Below are 23620 nucleotides of genomic sequence, written 5' to 3' on the forward strand. Positions count from 1 at the left end.
GGCCAGCACCTTGGGCTGCCTTTGGGATCGCTGTAGAGGTAGTCAAAATACTCTGCAGGGATTGCAGAGGTGGTCCCCTGAATGACCATGTTTGGCTGAATCAATAACTCCTCACATCCCCGCAAGTTCTCCTTTGGCCAGCATATACAGGGGCGCCTTGGTCAGAAGATGACCCCCCAAACCAGGAGACATGAATCCCATCCCTAACACAGTATTTCTCAACAGAGCCCACCCCACCAGATATTCCTTCTCTGGGGCTCCTTCCCCCACCACTACACATGCACATTAAACATGTAGTCCTTTCTCCCATTGCGTTATTAATATGACACGGTTTATGCCTGCAAGCTATCTTTATTACATCCATGTGCTGCGGATGTGTGCAAGAGGAAGATGAATAGAGTCCTGCTAATGTCTAACAAATGCCTAGCACCATTCAGAGATCTCTTTCTGCTGTTGCAAGGCACTGGTAAAGAAGAACACATATTTACTCCTTCTCTCAAGACCTCACTGGCTATTTTCCAGCCACAGGAATGTTTCCCACCACAAACGCAAGGCATTGTTTTTTTGAGTTAGAAAGCCTGGAGAAAACATGCAGCTTTCTTGTATTAAAAAAGAACAAGGCTGCCCTCTCTTCTGCCTTCAAGCCACAAAGGATGGTACTGCAGATGCTGTGTGAAAAGGGAGGCCATCTCCAGACTGTAAGAAGTGCTGTAAGAAACAAATCAAGCTGGGAGAGATATGGCTGGAAAAGCTATTTTAAATTAGGTCTTGCAGTTTGCACCCCAGCTTTAGGGCCCAGCTCTCAGCTATGGTAAATTAAAGGCCCTCTGCCTAGTTGTGTCAGTGGATGTTTGCAGCTCAGTGGGATTTTAGTCCAGATGATTGCTTTTTTTATTTCTTGTGCCTCCAAAGAAGATAAGCTAAGATTAAAAATGTGGCCAGAGGCCCAAGTCAGAACTCCACTGTCTATTACGCAAGTGTAAATCTACACCGGCATGGAGCTGGGACTGGTCTTTACCTATGATGCTTCCTGTCTGAATGAATATCCATGAACACTCATTCATATCGTGACTTTAAAACACAGCAGACAGAGATAAATCCATAAACGGGTATTTATTGCCATAGAAAACAGATGGCAGAAGACAAAGCTCCCATGTTCTTATCCCAAGCTGCAAGTACGTTAAGAATGCGGCAGGAAACGTCATTCCTCCTATAAATAAATTTCTCTTGAGAAGAGAGAACCCAGGGCTGAAAAAAAAAAATAAAAATCAGTCTTTCTGCTCTGCAGGCCAAGTCTGAGGCAGGTTTTCCCACGCTATTCTGCAGCTTATGGTGACCTTTGCTTTTGGCAAGAGAGGAGGTTGCCTTCAAGCAAACCCAGTAAAAGACTTGGGGTATGTCTTGCCACTGCACAAATCTACCAGTGCTTTTACTACTCTGAGTTACTAGTTTTCTTTTTCTACTAGACAAAGAATGATTCAGTGTTTGGCTGGTTATTAATCATTTTTCTAGCATGGATTCAAAAGCCAAGTGGTTGGAAACCTCTCACACCAAGGGCTGTAGTGCAGGGACTAACAGGGTGGAACAAGGCAGACCTTACGGTGCTCACGGTGGAGTGGTCCTCATTTGTTAAACCTTCTCGTGCAAGCCTCTGTGAGTGATGCTGTGAGCACTCGCTCTGACACCATGACTAAGTGAGTGCTTCAAGGGAAGTTGATATTTCCAGTTCATGTTATTTACTTGCAAATTCTTACGCTGGCAAGCAGGTCCCACAGACCTCTGCTTAGCACCTTCAGTGACATTTTTTGGATGGGTGTCTTACCTTGACAGCAGCACTACCAATCTGATAGACTACCGAAGTGACAGTAGAGTTACTCAGATACTGTGGGTAACAAAAGATCAGTAGATATTTGAGCATAGAAGTTTCCCAAGAAAGAAGAGAGACCCTGAAGTAAGGAACTCCTGTTGTCTTAGCTTTTTTCTGGAAGTCGCTCAAGTCACAAGGTGATGAAACCAATATACAGACCTAGAGCAGTGATAAAAAATGTGGCATTTCATAACATACTTTATTTGCAGTTAATTATCCACCAGCCCTATAGACAAATAATTGTATCCAAAAAACCCAACCAATGAATAAGATAAGCTTAAGTAACAAAACTGCCACCTGTATAATGCTCTGATATAATCACTTGTGACTGTAGAAGCATCAATTTTATCTGCTTCAGCTGAGCTTTTTCTTTTCTGACCTGTTCACAAGTATTTTGAAGGAATTGGTTTAATTTGAACTCTACCTAGACAGATAAATGCTTGGTGCACCCTCTTGGGTGTCTGGAAATTGTAATATTTTGTGACATTTCCAAAAGGTGTAGCAAATCAAAACTGACTTTTCTGTGAAATGGAGCTGTGCCAGGCTTTATCCCCCCCTAGAATGCAGGCAGGCTAGCAGTGGAAGAGGCAAGAGCATGGCAGAGGCTAATGGGTAAGTGACTGGTGAACTCTGCAGAGTTTGGAGCCAGGATGCCGCTCAAATTGGCTTTCAAATGGTTGGCATTTGATTTAATTATCAGAAGCTTTCAAGGCCTGGAGACCTGAGGAGCAGAGGCTCTGCTGTGAAATTTCCAGTGCTTCAGATTCTTATTTTGATCAGAAAATGAAAAGCTTTTTTTCATTACAGTTTGGCATTTGTTGCCTTTGCACTGGCCAGACCCTGGGACAGCAAGGGTAGGTCAGGGGACAGGGCAAGGGCAAGCCAGGGAACACAGGCTGAGAGCCAGAAATGAGCCAAATGTTTTGGATTCGCATGAAGCATCGTGTGAATCCAGCTATAAAGCTTTGGAGGTGGTGGAAAGGCTCCTGTAGTTCATGGACCCTTTCAGTCTTCCAGCTAACAGAACGCAGCTCAAAAGGCAAGAACCTGCCACCCCTACAAGGAGGTTCCTGGAAGGACTTTTCCACACAGAGACTATGTTTCATGGAAGATCAGCAATGAATAGATCATGCAGAGTGGTAGCCTGTACATTTGAAATACCTTCCAACCCACCCCACCCTAACCCAGCTTCCAGCCAGGACTTATCCCTTGGGGGGAGGCGGGGGGGGGGGGGGGGGGGGGGCCTTAGCATGCCTTCAGCTGGGTTTTAAAGTCCAGGCATAGAAAGCCTCTAGACCATCAATTCATGATCCATACAAGGGATTGCTTAGACATTGCTCCAGTGTTTCCTGAACTAGCAGCACTTTCAGACATCAAAGTGCGATACACGCCTTTTCCTTAAAGTTCTTAATTTCTTGATGAGCTTTTTCATCCATTTAGATCAGGAAACTGTAAGTGTATGGGGAAAAAAAACCGTGGATGAGCAGTAAACTTAGCCTTCACAGAGCTTTTCCATTTTACCTCTTGAGACATGTTGCGTCCAGAGAAGGCACCAGCACAAGTCTGGTGAAACACCAGCAGTGACTTTAGTGAAGCTCACAAGCACCAGGGTCCCCCTAACCAGCCTGACAGAAATCCTGAAAGAGGCTGTGCTGACCAAAAGGAAATCTCTTCTGTAGGTGGTCGCACAGCTTCTATTTTGCTGGTTCAAGAAGTTGGGAAAGTTGGATTTAGGTTTCAAAGCACACTTCCAAACCTCTGGTCAAACTTTCTGTCTGAGCTTAGCTTATTTCCTTGTGAAGTATATATTATCCTCATTGCCTCAATCATTTCTAATGGCTTCAAAGGAACAGTGACTTCAGCAGATGGATATGAGTGGTTCTTACACTTTTATTTTTCTTGTTGGGACCAAAGCATCAAACTCTCCAAATCGCACAGGCAAGGAGCTCAATTAGTCTCCACTTCCCGAAGACACAACATGAAAAGCTTTTGAAAAGATAATGGGCTACAAATGATGCCATTTAGTCACCTGCACACAGTCTACAAACCAGCTGTACTTCTGGAATATATTTAGAAGGTGTAATTAGTGTTGTGCATGCTTTTAAATAAGTGAGCAAGTTTCTAAACCAAGGTTAAAGTTCATTTTAGTTTCCAGCACTCCTTCTACAGAGGCCACCAAGTCTTGATGGGGTAGGACCATGGATATCTATTTTCTCAGGCTTTGCATCATCATAGATTAGGTAAACTCTGTGTGAAACAAGAGCTAAGGACTGATAACATGCAGTTAATGCTGATGCACTAAGCATCTGCCCTTTGGAGATCCACGTGCAGAACAAGTGCCTTTGTACTGTTTTCCATTTTAGTTCAGAATAGAAATCACTGCAAGAGTGAACCGAATCGGCCCTAACTCAAAGGTTTCTGCCACAGGGAGTTTCCATCCTGCCAGCTCCCAACAGATGAGTGATGTGATGAGATGTTTTGGAGAAACTCATCTAAAAGATGTTAAAGGTAGGGGTTTATGTTCTTGCTAGTGTGTATTTCCCATGTCAGCTGCCTTCCACTTGTACCTTCAGCCAGCCTATGTTTACAAGTTTGTCATGCAGCTGCAATAATTTTTACTACCATTTTAGGCCTCCTCAGTAGTCAGAGAGAGTAATGTGTGTCTTCTGGTGACAACTTATCCTAATATCTTCAAAGACAATGTAGGATGGGATGAATTGCCCTCTGTGCTGACATCCATCTTCCATTAACTGTGGAGGGAACAAAAGCCTTCCAGTCAGAGGAGATAAACACAGCCTGCCATGCCAGCTCTGCATGCTTACTTCTGGAGACCAGATCCAGATGGGGCATCCAGGCTAGCCCAGCTCAGATGGGAGAGTCCCCACAACATAGGTCTGACTCCACAACTGTGTGCTCACTAGCGCTGCACATGGCCCTGTGAATCTTTGGTTTATCAGCCCAAGGTTTGTCCTGGGAAGCCCTGCACTACCACCTCCAATGGCGGTGGGACATGTGGGAGAAGTTCCCTGTCCTTGGAGGGGAGTGCTGGGGCTGGGCATGTGCACACACACACACCCCTAGTTCTAGGGCATGGGCTGCACCCCGCTGTAGAGAAGAAGTAAATCTACTTCACAGCCAGAAGAGCAATCCAGTTCATTCATGTTGGAGCTACTGTAAGCTTCTCACAGCTTTTACCGTGTGGAAGATCAGATGAGCAAAATTTGGCACTGTGCAGTTGCTCCTTCCATCAAAAGGAACATGTTAACAGAAAGTATGCTTCTTGCAATACAGTTTGTTGATTGTGCAGGCTACTGAAAGGTGTCAACATTGCCATCCTTTTGGTGGCCCTGCCCTCATAGCCCTGGTGCTGGTCCACTGCTCCTCTAGATCAGGCTGGAAACCTGCAGCACAGCACGATGACTGTGTTGTCTGTGGAGTCAGAGCTAGGCAGAAGGTTTTGCTGCCTTATTGCTTGGCATCATTAGGTCATCACCAAAGTCCCAGAAAAGCTAAAATCTGTGTCGTAAGGGCAGCAATACAGGCTCTTGTCCACCGTATGGATGACTCCACCAGATGTAGGGCAGGTGCTAAGCAGCAGAGCCCTGGGCTCCAGCCCCCTCTCTGGGTCCTTGAAGCCACGTTTGTAGAAGCAGTTGTTCGGTTTTAGGAGCTTCTGTGTTTGAATGACCCTCTGTTTGGGGAGCTCATGGTGCTCGCTGTTTCTGTTGGAGACAAGTGTGTTCAGAGAGCCTGAGGGAATGTTTGAACTTGCTCTGAAAGACAGCCCTATCGTCATCCTCTGAGTTAGTCTTCCACGTCTACATGCTTGCAGGCTAGAAGTAAGGGCACCAGAAGTAGATCATTGAAAATGCGCAGTGTAGCTTTATGACCGATGGCTTGATAAAATGCCAGGTACCTCATCTGAGTACAGGGTGGCTGGGGATATAAGGGACTGGATCCTGTATTTGCACCTGCTCAAAATGCCTCTCTTTCATTGAAGGATAGATATAATCTGACATTCAAAGCAATAAGTATCGCCTGTCAGCTTCTCTGCATAAATACCTGTATTTACTGCATCTGAAAGAGATGCTGAGATCTGGCTGGGTGACAGCTCAGAGGAAGAGCACAGGATCAGTGCGCTCCCCTGATTGATGTGATCCATGAGAAATTACTTTTCAGACAGAGGAATGTCAATGTCCTTTTCCTTCTCCACAACACTCCAAAAACACTCTCCAACATCTTGCTTTTATTAAACCTTAACCCGTTCAGTAGCCATGGTATGTCTCTAAGCACAAAACGGGTCCTGCATGGGTTGTAATATTATCCATGATGGTTTGGAGCATCTTAGGAAGCTGAATGAGGATGACAACAAGTGACTTTCTGTCTTTCAGCCTTCCCTTAATCAATCTTAGTGCATCAGCAGACAGCGGGGAGGGGGACAAGCAAGGTTAAAACTCCGCAGGTAGTTTGTCCTCATTAAAGATCCAGATTTTCACAGAAAACCAAGAAAAGAGAGTTGCAAATCTTTGACAGGCTCTCCTTTCCTCAGAGCTGAGGTCAAAGCTGTTACTGCTGCCTGAGGGCAGAGCCTGGAGTTCCCAATTTTTGAAAATACCATCCACGAAAATCTCTCAAGGCTAATATGATGGATGGGCTGTTGTAAGAGAGAAGCTTGGCAATCCTACATCACAATTTAAAATTATTCCTTATAATACATTGGGCTTTACATATTACAAAGGCTCCACAGACACTGATCCTCTCCAGACCTCTGCAAAACCCAGCCAGTGCTGTCGTTCCCACTTGGCAGCCAGGATGCGTTCAGGGTAAAAGCCAAGGTGAACTGCCAACACCATGCAAATCTGGGTGTGTTTGAAGCAGAATCAAAGTTCGGGGCTCCCATTAGCTGGAAGTGCACATCCACATCCCCTTCCTCCCCCTCCAGCATCTCCCCACCCAACCCGTGCTTGCAAACCACACCAGAGACTGGGAGGAGGCTTTTTAATTTTCATAATTTCCATTCTGAAACATTGGAAAGCTTCCTTTTTCCATCCTGGAGTTTTCTGTAACACAGCCATTGTGTATCCTCCTGTAAACTTTCAAAAGCACCAATAGTGTGGCAGTTTCCTGCAGATGAAAAAGGGGTTTGCTTCAGTTACAGCAAGTGGGAACCTAGCCAAGAAAAGCCATAAAACCAGAGGACGTTGATTTTTAAAAGCACAGTTATGTTAGCGCATTCCAATGCATCCAATCAGTCACTGGAGAGTAATTAAAGTGGCCCTGGAGCCAACCTCCAGCTTCTGGAGGATGGTGTCAAGGGAAAGATAAGCAGACTGATGCCAGCAGATGATCTAGCTCCTATGCCTTACGATCAGTCACAGCAGACTGTGCGGTGCTGGCCAGACTCCGGGTTGCAGCAGCATTTTGAAAACTTTCTATTCCTGAGCTTTGTTTTATACTAATCCACGGACGCTGTTATCTGCCCTAGACTGGAAGGGAAATTGCTGAAAGATTCAGGACAAGGGTGTAGGCAGCATGAATGTTTTCCTGAAAAGGCCAAGAGATGCTGTGAGGTCCCTGAACATCCCTCAGAGAGTCCTGCACTGGTGCTTTCTCTGAAGTCAGTGCCTTCCGTTCCCCAGGCGTCCTCTAAGGGGCTCAAGGTGAAAGAACCCCATTTTGGAGGGAAGAGAGAAAAATATTTCTGCAAGTCAGCATCTTTTAGAGAAATTCCTAGTGGAAACCCACAAACCCTGATACGCTGAATCACTTGATGATGGATCAGACATCTTCCACAGCCCAGGATATGTACCACCATGCTCTTGCATGCAGCCCCTCTCCCATAAGGTCAGCACTTCGTGAGGAGAGACTGTAGGGCTGGCCTCAAACTCCCTGGCCACCAGCCTCTAAGAAACTTTCTGTTGTTTATCTTTCATAATGATTGCCCATCTGGGAGGCACTGACCGTCCCTCCCTCCCAGTTCCTAGCTTGCCAAGCCAAGAAATACCAGCATGAAAAGGTCCATATTCTCTTACCCTGGAATGAACTGACCACGTCCGGTCAGACAGGGACAGAGCCCAAAATCCCGTCTATGTGGGCTTTTCTTTCCCATGACAGTTTCGCAATCAGATCTTGAGTAAACATGAGGTCATCACCAATTTGTAATTGCTGAAACTGATGTCTCTCCCAATCACATCTCTTACAGAGGCAGCAATATGCTTTCATCCTTGCTGTTCTGTCCATATCTTAATCACTCCTCCGACAAAACCAAACACCCTATTTTGAAATCAAACAGATTCGCAGTGGGTGTTCCCTGCCAAGGCAATGATTCTTGTCTGACTGGACCACTGCCCTGTACAGTGTTGATTTTGGTGGGCTTCAGACATAAATCTTCCCAACGACCGTTCTCTCACTGGGCGGAATAAGAGCCCTATTGTTGCAGCTACGACGCATTTTGGACACATCTCCACTGCTCTTTAGACCAAGGCAGATGCTTAATGGCGCTGTTCTCATAGCTGAGTGCCCTGTTTCATCTCCCTTTCGTGATGGAGCGGAGTGGTCCCAGACTCTGTACCTGGGAACAGTGAGGGTGGAGGGGTTGTTGCTCACTGTCCCCTCCTTTTGGCTGAGCAAAGGCTTGGGGGAGCCTTCATACCAAAGCCTAGGCAAAAGCACGGTGATGGAAATGTGCAGTCATTTACGTTCCTCCTGAATCCTGCTATAAGTCAAAGGGGGTCAGGCAGAACCAACTCTGTGCTGAAGTGCCTGGTTCACACAGACCGACCCCTTGGCTCTGCAAAAGAGGTTTTTCCTGCTCTGTAAGGTTGTGGTATGGCTTTGCCCACTGATGCCTGTCCATGATGAGGCTGTCCATGATGAGGTTCCTACCCCTACTGTCAGGGCCCTTCAGAGGCTGCTCTGCAGCGCAAGTGTGCCTGGGTCCCCAAGGGCAAGGCATGCACTGCCAGCACTTGTCCACACGGTGAAAGCAGTCACACAAGGACCAAGAACACCTCTCTGTCCTAAACAGAGATGGAGTGGGAGCCAGATCAAGGCAACATAACACCAAGAGCCATAAGAGCAGATCAAAAGACCTTCAGCCCTGTGGGAGCTTCATGTCTGGATAGAGATCGTGCTGTGACTGGGTTGCATCTGGAGTCACACAGGGTGTGTGCTGTGTGGGACCTACAGGAGAGGGCATAGCATGGCATTTCAGGCTGACACAGAGGGTCTGGTGGGAACTGCCTAGAAGAAATGAGGGCAATCTCTCAAGTGGTTCAAAGAGAATTGTGTGGATAGAATATACAGCCCTAAGCAATGAAGAAGTGAGTTTATTTCAACCACATAAAGCTATTCAACTCATGAGCAACATTAGCTGGGTTTTGATCACTCCTTTTTTTTCCAAGCTACTGTGGCGCTTGGGCAGAACTTCCAAGTTCATCGTTCTCTTAAAAGTTCCTATATTTGTTTTCCTTAGATTCAAGACTTCTTTAAAAAAAAAAGAAGAAAAAAAAAAAAGAAATAAAATGTGCCATATCCTTCAGCTGCAAATGATTTAATAGTTCTTGGCTTTGTGTGATCTGAATATTTTCTTGTTCTCTTGCTTTGCAGCTGTGACCTACTTAATTACAAGCAGGAAACAAACCCCAGAATCATTAGACATTCTGCCTGGCTTGAAGAAGGGGAAAAAAATAAAAAATCTTGTGTTGTTAAATACTAGGATGTCCTTCTTAATAACAGGAAGTCAAGCTCCAGATAGCAACAGTGAACATTTGAATTCTTTGTGCATCAAGATAAGTACAGCAAAGAGCTTATGGGTTTTATTTTTTGTGGCATGAATGTTTTAGGGGCAGGGGAAATGACAGCTACTTCTAACAGCCAAAATGGGAATGAGTCATAAATTTCTAAATCAAGAGGGTAAATCCTCTTTGTTTTAACTTCTGAACAGCTTCAGTCTGGTGTCCATAAAGAGAATGAAGTGACTGACTTGCTGCTTCGATCTAGCAGCTTTGATCCATTTTCTCCTCTTTACAGGAGGTATGAGCAAACAAGCTAGGCAGTGAGCTTGGATTCCACATTGCAGATCATCAGGTTGGAAGGCAGAGCATGGGGGAGTTTGATTAACTCCTCTCCACCTCTGCAGATGGAGTCTGGGCTACTATTTATACCTCCCGAGGCTCAGCACCCAGCCTGGATATGCTGGTGGGTACGTGGGTGCAATAGCAGCTATAGAAAACAGCCAGAGAAAGGGAAAGCCAGGACTGCCAGCCTTTGTGACTGGCTGTCCCACACAGGCACTTCTTGTCCCTGTTTATCCACTGCTCTGGTAGCAGCTCAATAACACAAATCTCTCAGTGCACCACGAGGCAATAGAAGCTGATGTTTGTACAGGGTTTTAAGCCGAGCAGCAACAGAAGTGCAAGTTATCATCTTCTGTCAACTGTGCATGCATTATCACTGTAGATGGCACGGATCCAGTGCTGTCCTACAACGCAAATGGAGTTTTTCCATTAGCACGAGCCACAGGGATCTCTGTTTCGGGAGCAAACGGGGTAGAGGTCAACTGTTATGCTCTACTGAGAAGGTCTGACTGGTCCCATCTGGGGAGATGTTCTCAGCGTGAAGATCCGCTGCAGTACAGTAATCCCCCTATGCTGACTCTTGAGTTTCCCATCTGCAAGTTAATTGTGCTATGGCGATAGAAACAACCAAAACGCCCCACGTGAATCAGACCCAGCGCAGATGCCATGAATGAGTGTGCAAGTGTGTGCATGCACCGCATTCTGTGGTGTTAACAGTTCCTCAGCATGGCTCGTTTTAGACCACTCTACCCCAGATTTAACAGAGCTATCACCTTCCCCCATGGCACTCTCCCTGCGTGCGTTTAGCACCACCTGGATGCATAAAGCACTGCTCTCACAGGGAGTGCCTGTATACATACATAACCAGTCCACCTCAGGGGACGTTTATTCACCCATAGTTAATGCTTATTTTGATAATCAGTGTAGAAGCTTTCAACACAGAGGATACACTATCGATCCGAGGTATCTTTAGTATTTCTGCTTTTTGCTGCATAACTCGTGTGGAATTATGACTAGTTGGCTTTCTAACAGGCTGAACACATGTTTACTTTTTAACGCAAAACAGTTCACCTAAGATGTCAGGGCACCTGGCAAATGTCAGTGAATTAATCTACTGAGGAAACGGAGGCCCATAAAGTTACATGATTCTTCTAATGTTGCTCAGGAAACTGATGACTTTTCTGGATTAGGACCAGATCCCTCCTCATTTCTACTCTGAAGGTTATATTTGACCTGCTTTTATCTTTCCTCTCTATCCAGTGACAATCACAACCTAACCAGCAAGAGCAGTATTTATTTGTAATGATCATTTATAAGGAGCTTCATAATGAATTTTATATGAGCTTTAACTGAGGAAGAGGCAGGTTTTCCAACCCATAAGCTCAAATGTGAGAAATCATAAGATCAAACATGAGAAATCTGGACCATTGATTTTCTAAAATAAGTTCCCTTTGCCCTCCTCCTTTTTAGTGAAATGCTCAGCTCTTGTCTGTGAACAGATAGGACTTTGTATTAGTCATTGAATGCAGTGAGTGTTACCACTGGGTCTGAATCAGACTACTTAAATATATCTGCAGGATAAGATGTAAGTAAATGTTCTGCTGAAATGGACTGTTTGTGCTGTACGTCGCCTGGTTTTGCATAGACAGCAAGATTGCCCTTCATTAAGTTATCCATCTTGCCACAGGGCAAAACCTCAGACAGGCTTTTTATGAGCCACCAGATTTGTCCTCTCTCCCAAGCAAATAGTGCCAGTTAAGAGACACCCGCAACAGGGAGAAGCCGTGTGTCCTCCAAACCACAGCCTGCAGCCAAGGCCATTTTAACAGCTTGACCATCACCTTCTGATAAGGGGTGAGAAATGCATAAATCAAAATGGCATGAACACCGGGTACAGGGGAACCTCTTGTAAAGGCTAATAATCGTCCCAGTCGCCAAAGGAATAAGCAAAAGCTTGCAACAATGAAAGGGTAACTGAAGAAGTGCACGGCTCCTTCTGTGAGCAGTCAGGTGTGTTCTATCCACAGTTTGAAATTCAGCACCCGCCTGATGGGCACAAATACAGGCTTGCCTTGGGTTCGTATTGCTTCACCCCTGAACCTTGCCAGAGGCTATTTTAGACACAGGCAAATAACATGGAAGGAAAACAGCTCAGCTGCTGGATGAGTTGTAGGTTGCTCCGGTTCATACCTGCCTCCTAAGCAGGCTGGGATTTTTTTTCTGTTTTCTTCTGGCCAAAAATAATTCCTCAGAAGATTTCTGCACATAATAGCAGAGAGCAGCGTGATGATAGACCTTGTGGTGATGGGCATGTGTGAGCATGTGCTGCTTTGATTGGACACTCTGGTCACAGGACGTTACAGTCCCCAGCAGGATCAGAGTTAATCATAAGCTTGGGTTTCCAAAGTGAATAATCGTATTTAAGATCTCGCCATTCACTTTCTGTGGCTGTTCTGCACTATTTACTTAATACGCTGTCCTGACCTACATCCCCTCCCGCTGATTCATTCACCACAGCGTTCGCAGAGCAAGAGGATTGAATAGCAAATCTCTGCACAATCTCTTTCACATTTTGGCATAGTAGAAATCACTTTAGCTTTAGTAGTGAAAATCACTTTAGCTGGTGGAATATTAGGGACAAGTACAAGCCCAGCTTTATAGGATGCACCTACTACCAAACCTTGTTAAATTGCTAACACAGCTTACTTTAGAAAATGAAATGCGTATGATGTGAGGATATGACATACTCTCCTGTGCCAGTCAATAAAAAACCCTCCAAAGGGAGGATACGTACAGCCTTACGCAGAAGGAGCTGCTGTTCGCATGGCAATAATGCTTAGCACTACCAGAGCACTTTACATTTTCAAAGAGCTTTAAAAATGTTATGATCAAGGTGGATGGCTGGAATAGTAAATTTTCATTCAGTATTACCATGAAGCAGCAATTCATTTCATTATGGAACATTTTAGGCCATATGGACTCATGAGAACATCTTGAGAAAATTGGTCAGGATTTCTGACTCATGATGTTCGTCCCGCAAAATGTAACCAGCAGAGAAGTCTTCCATTTCTTGAATTTTCTCTGCAGGGGGGTTGTAGGTCTGGCAGCAATGGCAGTCCAGGGGGTGAGAGGTGCAGGCTGTTTGTAGCTGTGGCATTGGTAGCATCTGATGGGTGAGAGTTAGAAGGTAACTGAAGTGGAGCAGACACAGCCATCACTTTTGCATGGGGCAGCAGATCTCTGGGGAGACACTTCCAAGTTCAGTTTCTTGACCTAGAGCTCCAGAAAGGTGAGCTAGGGGTGCTGGTGCCTCCTCTTCAAGCCTGCAAAGGTTCAGGCATGATCATTGTCTGGGTCTTGCAGCCCAGCCATGCTGAGGTCATGATCTTTTAGCAATACATAACGATTACACAGGGTCAGCAGACCCTTAGCTGATCAAAGCTCTTAGCAGATCCAGTATGGACATCCATACTTCATTTTCACTCTTTTTAAATTCAGGTGAGTTTCCTTAGCCTGGAACATGCATGTTGTATAATATAGCCCTCAAAGTCTGAGGATTTGCTTCCTCAACAGAAATGCCATTCCCAGCTCCTTTTAAAACGCTCCCCTCAAACTTTTCCTTATAGAAAGAAAGTACAAAACCTGCAAAGTTACGAGAAATAAAGCCAAAAGTCCTTGCACTCTGGGAAGCCCCTACCGGGCACACAGAAAGCCCCCATGGTCCCTCCCTGGATTTGCAGTGAGGCCACTTCTCAGTGGAAAGACAAAGAAGATAAATGGGTCAGCATGAGGGATGACACCACCTTGGCTGGGGTGGCAATAGGGCACTCAGAGGCTTAGGTTCTCAAGTGGATTTGGTGTCCAATGTCCGTTTGGAAATCTTGGTAGAGTTTGTGGTTCGGTGCAGTTACAGCAGGGAGGTCACTTCTATAGGTGCCCACAGAGGGCATATGTGAAGGAAGGAGGGTGGCTTTTGTCCATGTGTTTGATCACTTGGAAGTGGGTCATCTCTAACTGTTCCTGTTATATCAGCCACAAAAATGATGTGCCATTAAGACACAAGGAGGAAAATGCAACTAGTTAAACATTCAAAAAAACATCTTTAACATAAGAAAGCGTGAAGCTGCAACATGAAAGGGAACTTTAAACACAAAGATCTAACAACATTAATCCTCTCAACATTATAGAGAAATAAAGATCAAAAAAGCTAATGGTTTTGAAATAAGAGCTAGAAGACCACATCGGGCTGGAGCTGCAGGGACCGTTGGGGCCACATGTTGAGCAGAAGCAGGATGTTTCTGGTGTGTATACAACAAGCTACAAGGAAACCACCCTCCACCCGGCATGTCTGCCTTTCAACATGCCCAAATACATCCACACCCTTCCGAAAGTTGTGGATAGAGAATTACTCTAGAGCGTGCTGGAAAGGGATGCTGAACTCCTCCTGTGGAGGCCAGAATATACAGTCTGCTTAAAGGCAAAACACGGACCCATCTCTTGAGCTCGCAGTGCAGGCATCGATTTGCAGGGTCTGCAGTCAGGAGGAGCTGCCTGCTGGGGTTGGGTTGGGAAGTCCACCCCCAGCCTGCAAGCTTCAGTGACAGTCCCATGAAACAACCCAAAGGGCCTGGGGTTTTTCTGTTTGTTTGGATTTTTTTAATGGGAAGTAAGGAGCTATTTTTGTACTCGGGTAACAGCCTTTGGACTGTCAGTAAAACGTGGGAGGTTTCACAGCAAATGTTTTGCCTGACATTTTCTCAGAAACAGCGGGAAATAATCAGTGCATAATTAAAGAGGCTCTGTCGAAAAGACCTGCAAATGTCTATAGATCTATGTAAAGTGCAAAGGGTAAAGGGTTTTTTTCATAATTGACATTAGTGAAGGTGAAGCTCAGCATGTTTTATAGAATTGTAAGATGATTTTCTAGAAATTACTCAAAGCATACACCAGCAAAAAAAGCCAAGCTGCTGATTCTCAGTAATTTTTTCTCCTCTCTTCTACCATTCTGTGTAGCAATGACCTCTCCTGACCTTTTCAGATAAGCAAGAGCATCCTCTGTGGTGCCTCCCTGGAAAAGAGCACCTTTGGTGGTGTATCCCTTGGCTTTGGAGGGCATGGGCTGTCTTTGCCTGAGAAACATCTGCAGTTGCAGTTCCCTCGGAAGCTGTGAGGTGGGACGAGTAATCTGTATTCAGGCAGCTTTTACCCCCTCAAAAATAGTATGTGTCTAATCAGCAGGAAAACCTCTGCAGGAAACCAAACAATCTGCTCTAATCATGAAGGTAAATCTACACACTGAAATGCTTGGGGCCTCCTATAGACTCCAGTGACTCCTTAAGGAGACTGCTCCAGTCTATCAGTTAAATAAATACATAGGGGAACTGTTTTCAGAAAGTCTGATTATGTCATCAGCCAAATGAAAAGGCTCCTTCAGAGCTGCCCTCATCTACTGAGTAATTACCGAGTTGGGACAGGGGGCTGAAAGTCCCCTTTAAAGCGTAGGGAAAGACTAGATGCACATGTGGAGCAGCTAATTTTAAAACTGTGGCATATCCTCCATTTCCCCTTCTCTCCCCCTTGCAGAATACCAAAGGGGTTAGGTCACATCCCAGAGCAATCACTTGCTATGGTTTCTTTTCCCCCCTCCGTTTTCCTTTATCAAAAACATTTTTTTCTTTTCCTCACTTGTGCTCCCAGGCAGAGATCTTATACACCAGGCTGTAGCCTGGAGCAAATATTGTCAAGTTACATAAAACAAAAAATACCTTTCTTCCAAATGAGGCTTTATAATGGCGACGTTCCTGGTCCCTTGTCTACACCACTGTTAATGGAGGCGATGCATTACCTAGTTTACAGGCAGGTAAAGAAATAACTGAGAGATGATGAGCATAGGGGGACTAGCAGCTAAGGGCGGACACCAAGAAAAGAGATAGGCAGGGACGGAGAGAGGAGGAAAGAAAACCAGGCTTTGCAGAATGAATAGCTTCTAACAAGTTTGAAGGAAATATTATTATGATTTTATTACCATATTCTATGATGCCACTCTAAAGACGATGTCCTGAATAAGTAATTAGGCTGAGAATATGAAGTTTGCAGCTGTATTTTCCTGTCCCTCCACCTGTCCTGTCAACGAGCTGATGAGCATCCTTGTGCTGTTCTTGTGATGCACCGCTCACTTTGTGTTCTCCAGTCCTCAAAGATCAAAATATAGACGGGGTCAGGGTGGGACAGACCTGCAGAAAATCAACCAGAATTAATATTCCAGCTCCTTCCTGATCCAGGGAGTGAATCAGAGAAGACATCAAGGCTTTGGGAGATGATGGCTTCTCAGCTCTGCTACACCAGCAGCTTTAGGGGGTCAGTGCATGCAGGTCCCTCATGATTTCAGGTCAAAGTCGTGTTGTCCTGTCTACCCCTCTAAAAAGTGCCTCCTGAGAAGTGCCTCCATGAGGCACTGCCCAGCTGATTCCCATCTGCTCCCTCCAAGTACTGCTGCCTTTTTGCGCACATTCCTCTGAAGGGAGAGTGAAATGAGTGACAAATAGCAGTGACAGGCAGCTGTCTCCAAGGGCACTGGTTTGCACTGTGCCTTTTGGTGAAAATACTTCCACCTCAGTTTCCCCAGCTGGTTATCAAACTCCAGACCACAGGCAGAAGGAGCATTCATGGGATTTAGTTGGAAAACCTGTAGTAATTTAACTGCATGATTTTGTGATGATTTAACTGAACTGCGAAATCCTTGTGTTGGTAATGTGTTTTCACCCTCACTGGACCGGTTTCCTCATCCCACCTTGTTGCAGATGTTGACAACATTGAAGCTTCCACTCAGACAACTGCCTCCAGGGGGAAATGGGCAGGGAACTGATCTCTTCTCAACACCTGTTTTAGGAAGTTGTGCCAGAAGTGAATCTTTGTGTCCATAGACTAAAAAGGGTGTTTTGGCATCCAGCTGAGATGGAGAGAACTGGCAATATATGTGTTCTGCTGAGCCTGTTCAGATGAGACCCACCCTTATGAATGCAAGCTCATCGAGGGCTAAAAATAAGTCCACACCAGCTGAATAAGACTGATTTTAGATGGGCATTGTTTAATATGTGCAACTTTCCAAGATACTGCTCCCTGGGTAAATAAGGTGCTTTGCAGACTGTTGCATAAGTCCCATATAAAGACCAAGTCACCTTCTGAGGCCAAAACATGTAGAGGCTGCAGGACAGGTGGGTGGAGAAAAGACCAGAGTGTAACTGTGCGATAGCTAGTCAACACACGAAACAAAAGGATGAAATGTCGCATGTGGCAAAGCTGTCTTCTCAAATGCTCTTCTGGAGTGTTTGAAAGAGTTAAGCCCAATACCGGAATGTCTTGGGAATGTTGGCAGAGGGAGAGCCAGCAGCTTTTTTCCTCCCTCTGGATGGAGTCCCAGGACTGAGCTTGCAAAATGATGACTTTGGATCTGAGTTCCCTTCTTGGTTCTGCAGCGGAGAGCTAGGAAGTGATGCAGTGTAACCAAGAAGCCCTTTGAGAGGGATGTGCAATTGCCTTCCTAACTCAGGAGGGGTATTTTTACCTTTTCCCCGCTCACCCCTGGGTGCAGCAGAACTCGCTTTGAGAAGATACACAGAGGGAGAAACCACATTCTGAAGGGCGTGTGCGAAGGGAGAAAGGCACATCCCAAACAGTTTATTTTGGCTGCTGGTTTTTGTTGTCAGGTTTGGTTTGGTGGTTTGGCGGGGTTTTTTCCTTTCTTTTCCTTCTCCTTCTTTGATGGAAATTGCAGTGACTTTTTAACCTTGCAGTTCAGAAGGCGCCTTGGGATTATCCGATTGCCTCCAAGCAGGGAGTCCAGGGTGTTTCACACGGGGAGCTGGCATGGCTGCTGTGCTCTTTGGCTTTGAGGATCTGCTCTACAGCTGGGACAGCCTGGTGTGGAGTCTGACATCCCGGGCTCTGAGGACTTGTCGTTTTGGAAACCTGAGGGTCCTGCAGCTCATGCTGAAGCCATGGTGCATTTCCAGAGCCGTTTACCAGGTAGGGCTGCAAAACACCAGGCCAGACCCTCGGACCCTGGTGCTTCAATGGGGAAACAACCCCGAGGGTCGCACAGGGTCCTGTCCTGTTACTACCAACCGCTTTGGCTTCTACCACAGGCAGTGGGACAGAGGAGACACCATGGGCAGGGGAGGTCTAGGAGGACAAACGCAGCTTTTGAGTATAGTGGTGGTGGGGTCTTCTGTGGCTGAACACAGGTCAAAACTCTCCTTCCCACAGAGCAGAGGGGAATAAATGAATGTAAATTCAGGGTCACTCTGCTATATCCCCTTCCCTTGAGCTTTATACTCATAAATACAGCTAGCCTTAGCTGTTCCTCAAGCTGTCCCTGCGGCTGCACAAGAGTAATTTGTAACTTACCGAGAGGAAAGGACACCTGAAGGCTCCTAACCTGTGGAAAATGGGCAAATAAAGTGGGTCTCAAACTGCAGTAGCACTAGTTATGCCTGCTTGACTTGTGCAATGCCTTCTGACTGCTTAGTCTTGCAAAGTTGTGGCATCTGATTGCCTAAAACTTTTGTTTTATTTGGTGTGTGTTTTCTGTGGTGTAGAAAGGTTTGGAGCTTGGTCGACCGGCTTCTCTGTAAAGTTAAACTAACGCTTGCAGCTAGAGGTATAACTACACAGCTCTAATAAACTATGTTTCTGAGGCTGGCTAAACGGGGTTAAATAAACTGAACATCCCAGTGAAGGCACTAGAACTGGATGCCACTTTGAACAGAAACTCATCCTGGTCCATAGGTGAGTCCAGGTTGAAATGACACTGCAAACCATCTGGCATCCAGCTTGCCTGCTTTTTGATCAGCTACTGAGTCTAGACATTTATTCTGCTGTGGGGGCAAACCCGTTACAGTATTTATCAGCTTCACAGATTTGGCTAATGCTGGACGCTGGGTTGACTGATGGGTTTTTGCATTCGGAAAAGGCATTTTCTGCTACTCCCATTTGCTTGGTATTTTGCTTTTCCTGTACTTTGGAAGTCTCCACGTATGAAGCCAAGTTATACAGAAGAAGCCAGATTAAAAGCCTGTAGAAATTGTGTGTTTTGTTTAGAGGGAGACCAGGGCAAAAGCTCTTAGTAATTTCAGCAAACTTTTGAACCAGCTTCAAATTATGTTCTGGTTTCAGCTGACTTCAGGAATAGATTTTATGGTTGCCTTTGGAGTTCAGCAGGCATGGGCAGCATGTTTATTTTAAGTATTTGTTTGTTCTAGAAGATGCCTGCAGTCAATAACACAGACCCATTCCCCGGAAGGACCCCTCGTCCCACTGAGTGCCCTGGTGGCCCCAGGGCACAGCTTTGAAACCCCCATGAGAGGTACACTGTGATGGCTCCAAGTGAACCAGCTGCTCTCCCTGGGCTGCACTTGGCTTTGGCCGGTATGACTGCCGGTCAGTCAGTCTGTGCAGAGGCTGCCTGTGGTGTGGGGTTGCCCCATCCGCTCTCTGCAGCTTGTTTTAGGAGCCTGAACCTGAAGCAAATTCACTGTCATGGGCCTGGGAGGGAGGAGCAAGAGGACTTAACACTGAACGCCCTTTTTACTCTCCACCTTTGTAGTAAAACCATCTTCAAAAACTAAGGAGACAGTTCTCAGATGCGCCCAGATTCCAGTCACAACTAACATCCCCAGCCTATGCACCATGCGTCAGAGTGTTCTACTGCCTGTGATAACTCCTGGGACTGGTGGTCTTTTAACAGATTTACTCTCTTGCAAGCATTGAGCCCATGCACAAGTGCACTTTTTCCATTACAACTTGCACATGTCTTCAGCCATCCCCCATGGCATTATGTCATGGCCCTGGCATGTTATCCCCCTTTGCTAGAGTCACCGGGGAAACAGGGCACGGAAAGGTGCCTCCCTTCCCATCCCAACGAGCATCCATGCAGCCTGACACTCACAGGGCAGGGCTGACTTGAATAGTTGTCTGTTTCTCAGGCAGAATCAGCGAACATCTGCAAAAGCTCAGTAAAACCATATCACTTTATTTGTCAATGCCCATGAGCTTCCAGTTCTTTGGAGAGGACCTGAAATGGTGGGTCAGGTACCAGGACAGTTGCTACTGGGTGGAGGTTTGCTTGGGAAAGGCAACTCACAGCTCATCGCCGCACAGAGCCAGCAGCAGCGATATTATTAGTAGCCAGTATGAGCTGATAGCTAATTCTACATTTATATATTAATTCTAACAGCATTTCCTCCAGTAGCCAGCATCCTCCGATTTAAATGTTGATGGGGTATTTTAGTAGAATATTGTTTGGACAGAAAGCCTGACTGTTTAATCACTTCCCAGAGACAGAGACTTCTCCCACTGTTTATTATTTAGATGAGCAAATAAGCTCTTGACTATGCTAGATTTTGTTGCTGCTCTATATTAATCCCTGCTGCTACTGCATCTTGAGAGCAAAGCAGATCAGCTGTAGCACCTCTGCCTGGTACCATAACCCTAAAAAAACCCTAAAAAGAAACATTAGTCAACTTTGTAAAATTAAGCAACACTTTTCATACCCCAGAAAGTATGCTTTATGGTTTTTTTCTTTGAGTTAATCACATCTCAGTGCATGTCTGCTTCTGGAGCCATTTGCTGGCTCACCCTTGCTGAGACTGACTTAGGAGTACCACCACGGATGAGCAGGACTCACGCTGCTGCACACACATCACCAGGGAGGACTCAGGTCCTCCTTTGCACCATGAACCAACACCCTGGGTGCTCGGGTACAACCCTGACTTGGAGAATTTTTTTTATTTCTTTCCCTAGACTGATGTCTCCACCACACAAACTCTGAAAAACATCCATGGGTTTGGTAATTCCCTTTTACTGTCCCATCTACAAAATACATAGAAACAAAGCTAATATTGTGTAGAGAGCATGGTCCAGATTTACTGCCAGTGCAAGAGGCAACGGGCTGTTGAAAAGAAAAGGAGTTCCAGGCATCAACATAATAGTGTAAATCCCCTTATGTCTGACAAGTGAGACTTTGTTTTCTTGGCTCTCGGGAAATCAGTGGCAATGCGTTAGCAGGGGTAGATAGAATAGCAGTTTTGGGGTGATGCTGGTCGTGGTGGTCAGGGTGAGATTCCCAACCACTTGAGATTTCAGTCTTCAAGTCAAAACCAAAGGAGAAATGTGAAGTCTGGGTTTGCTCAGGCTGCAATCTGAGCAGCAGTTGTTATAAAATAGATTAAAACAATCAAAAACTGTTCCTTCATTCTTGGTCTCCAGTCTGGATTTGACTCAGAGGTGCTGTGTAACTCCATTTCTCATTGCCTTTAAGAGATGCTGTGGTACTCAGGACATCTGAGAAGTAGAGGCTTCTGGTATCCTGAAGCAAGGTACCATCATCTGTCTCAGGCTGCTTTTCTCTTCCCAGCAAGCAAATCCTCCCACAAGTCCGCTGTGATTCCCAGGGATACTTTTGTCTGCACAGTCTGACCAAGCCACTTGCCTTGCTCTGTTTTCGGTGGGGCTAACAGTCACCAGTTGCTATATTTTAATTGTGGTGAAGGCTTGCTATATTTTAGCTGTGCTTTGTGATCCACCATGTGGCTTTCTGAGTGCATGATTGAAATTCATTTGAAAAAGGAGATTAACAAATAAAAAGCTTCCACTCAACGCTTTCGACAGTCAGTTGTACAAGGTGCCATAGAGCTGTCGGGTGTATTTTTACCAACGCCCAGAAGATGTCTGACTGCTCTGACCTACTAAAAAAATGACCCTGTGAACTAACACAGTGCCTGCTTTTGCAGAAATACTTACATTTCAAGAAGTGCTGGGGGAAGGCTGGTTTATTCTGGGATAGGCAGCCAGTTCTGCATTTTAACATCCTGAAGATATTTCACTATTTATTTAATCTCCAAATCCATCAACAAATGTTTTAGTTTCCCAGTGATGCCTGTGCAGTCTCAAAGAACATTAAGCAGGCCAGGACCTACATCTTCAGTAAAAATGCGTTTATGTGTCTGTCTGTTTAAAATCCCACCAACTGCTCCTACCAAGCCAGAGGCCGGCCACTGGACGCAGAGCAGTTTCTCAAGGAGCTGTCATACTAATCACAGACATTTAATTCCTCACACCCCCTACACAGTAGTGCCATGTACTTTTTGCATGCTGCTTCTTATCCACCGAGTGCTTGGAAAGGTGATTAGGTAGCAACATGCCTGTTTTACTGCCATAGAAACTAGGGCAGAGATGGAAGAAATTACTCATTTCAGGGTACAGACGCAAGCGCAGAATTGTCTTCAGCACCTCATTGCTCCCCGTATATCCAGTTATAGGTAAGGGGATTAAGGAAGGAGGTGTGCTGTAGCATTCAGGGGCTGGATGTTTACCTGAAATGAGGAAGAGAAGAGAGCTTTTGCCATGCTAGCTGGAGGATACAGGCCCAAGGAGCAACAGCAGGAACAAGTGCAGAAACCAAGGTCCCATGATGGGGGAAGGATACCTGCGGGGGCTGGGCACCCCCAGACCTTGGAGGGAGATTGCTGCTGCAAGAACCCCCAGTTCTTGCAAGGCAGATCCCAGCTCACTAACTGGTTTCCAGCTGTGAAAATCACCTGTGACTCCTGGCCCAATAGTATGGAGATGTTTTTGCAGTGCTTTAACTGCCTGCTACTCCTCTCGGGCCAGAGCTGGCAGGTGTCATAGACCAGAAGGTGGTTCTTCATCTACGTACATGCAGGTGTGCTCAGCCACGTGAGCCCCCAAACTGCATCCTCCTTGGGCCTTGTGTTCGGCTACTTCATTGCCCTTATTTTCCAGATCTTGCCATTTTATCTACCCTCAGGAGAGTGCAGCTCAGGTGTGTTTCCCACCTGGTGCCCGCTGCTGGCAATGAGATGCTAATGGATTTTCACCCAGCTGCTGCAGGCACCAGGGAGCTGAGCTGAAGGGCTTTTGGGCTTCTCCTCCATTCACTTGGGGGACTGCTAGCACCTTGCTGGGTATTGCATTGATAAAGGGAGCAGTTTTACCCACCTCGCAGTGGGTTTTGAGACATCCCCGCAAACCCATGTACCCCATCAGGACTGTGGTCATCCTCCTGATAAAGAAGCAGCTTGGGAAATTCATTCTTGTTTCAGCGTCATTCCTCATCCTGCTTGCCTTGACAACATCTTACTACGGTCTAAGCACAATTAGGGATTCAGGAGCAAAAGCAGCATTTTGCAAGCCTGCCCCGCTGCCGCAAAAGGCTGTGCAAATCAATGTCGGGCAAGAGAGAGGAAGGAAAGGGCTGAAATGTTAAACACATCATTTCAGATTGGTAAAACTTCCAGGATTTGATTTATAGCTTCATCACCAAGTAGATTAATGTGGAATTCAAACACAACCAGCTCTTTGCTTTCCTTTCAAGCCTGACATATTAGCATTTCCCATTAATCTAGTCAGCTCCAGAATGATGAAGGCTGAGGAAACAGGGGATTAGGCATGTGGGAGTGTTGGGTGGGTAGTAGGAACGAGCCAACAAAATTGGAGAGCATGGGACCTTATCCAGGTCTCAGGCTGTAGCTGAAGCTGTTTCTGACTCCCTCAAAGTCAGAAAACCCACATCCTTTCTCTTCTGGTTTTGGGCAGAGGGGTCTTCAGTGGAGTAGTTGATTTTCAACTCATAAGGACAGCAGTGGGTGTGGGTACC

The 23620-nt window shown here is 45.8% G+C and overlaps 1 protein-coding gene across 6 annotated transcripts in view; it reads left to right on the forward strand.

The window, feature by feature from the left end:
* Positions 1–23620, forward strand: part of FRMD4A (FERM domain containing 4A) — a 387455-nt gene that overhangs the window by 177689 nt on the left and 186146 nt on the right. The window contains exon 1 of one of the 6 annotated variants that reach the window (XM_055807269.1): positions 17401–17970. The exons of 4 other annotated variants lie outside the window; for them this stretch is intronic. In XM_055807269.1, the coding sequence (XP_055663244.1) occupies positions 17812–17970 (159 nt within the window). In that variant the 5' untranslated portion in view covers positions 17401–17811. Of the gene's footprint in view, positions 1–17400; positions 17971–23620 lie in introns of those variants that run through there. One more of the 6 variants, XM_055807268.1, reaches the window with a different exon arrangement.

Source organism: Falco peregrinus, chromosome 6 (assembly GCF_023634155.1).
Source record: "Falco peregrinus isolate bFalPer1 chromosome 6, bFalPer1.pri, whole genome shotgun sequence".
NCBI classification, from domain to species: Eukaryota; Metazoa; Chordata; class Aves; order Falconiformes; family Falconidae; genus Falco; species Falco peregrinus.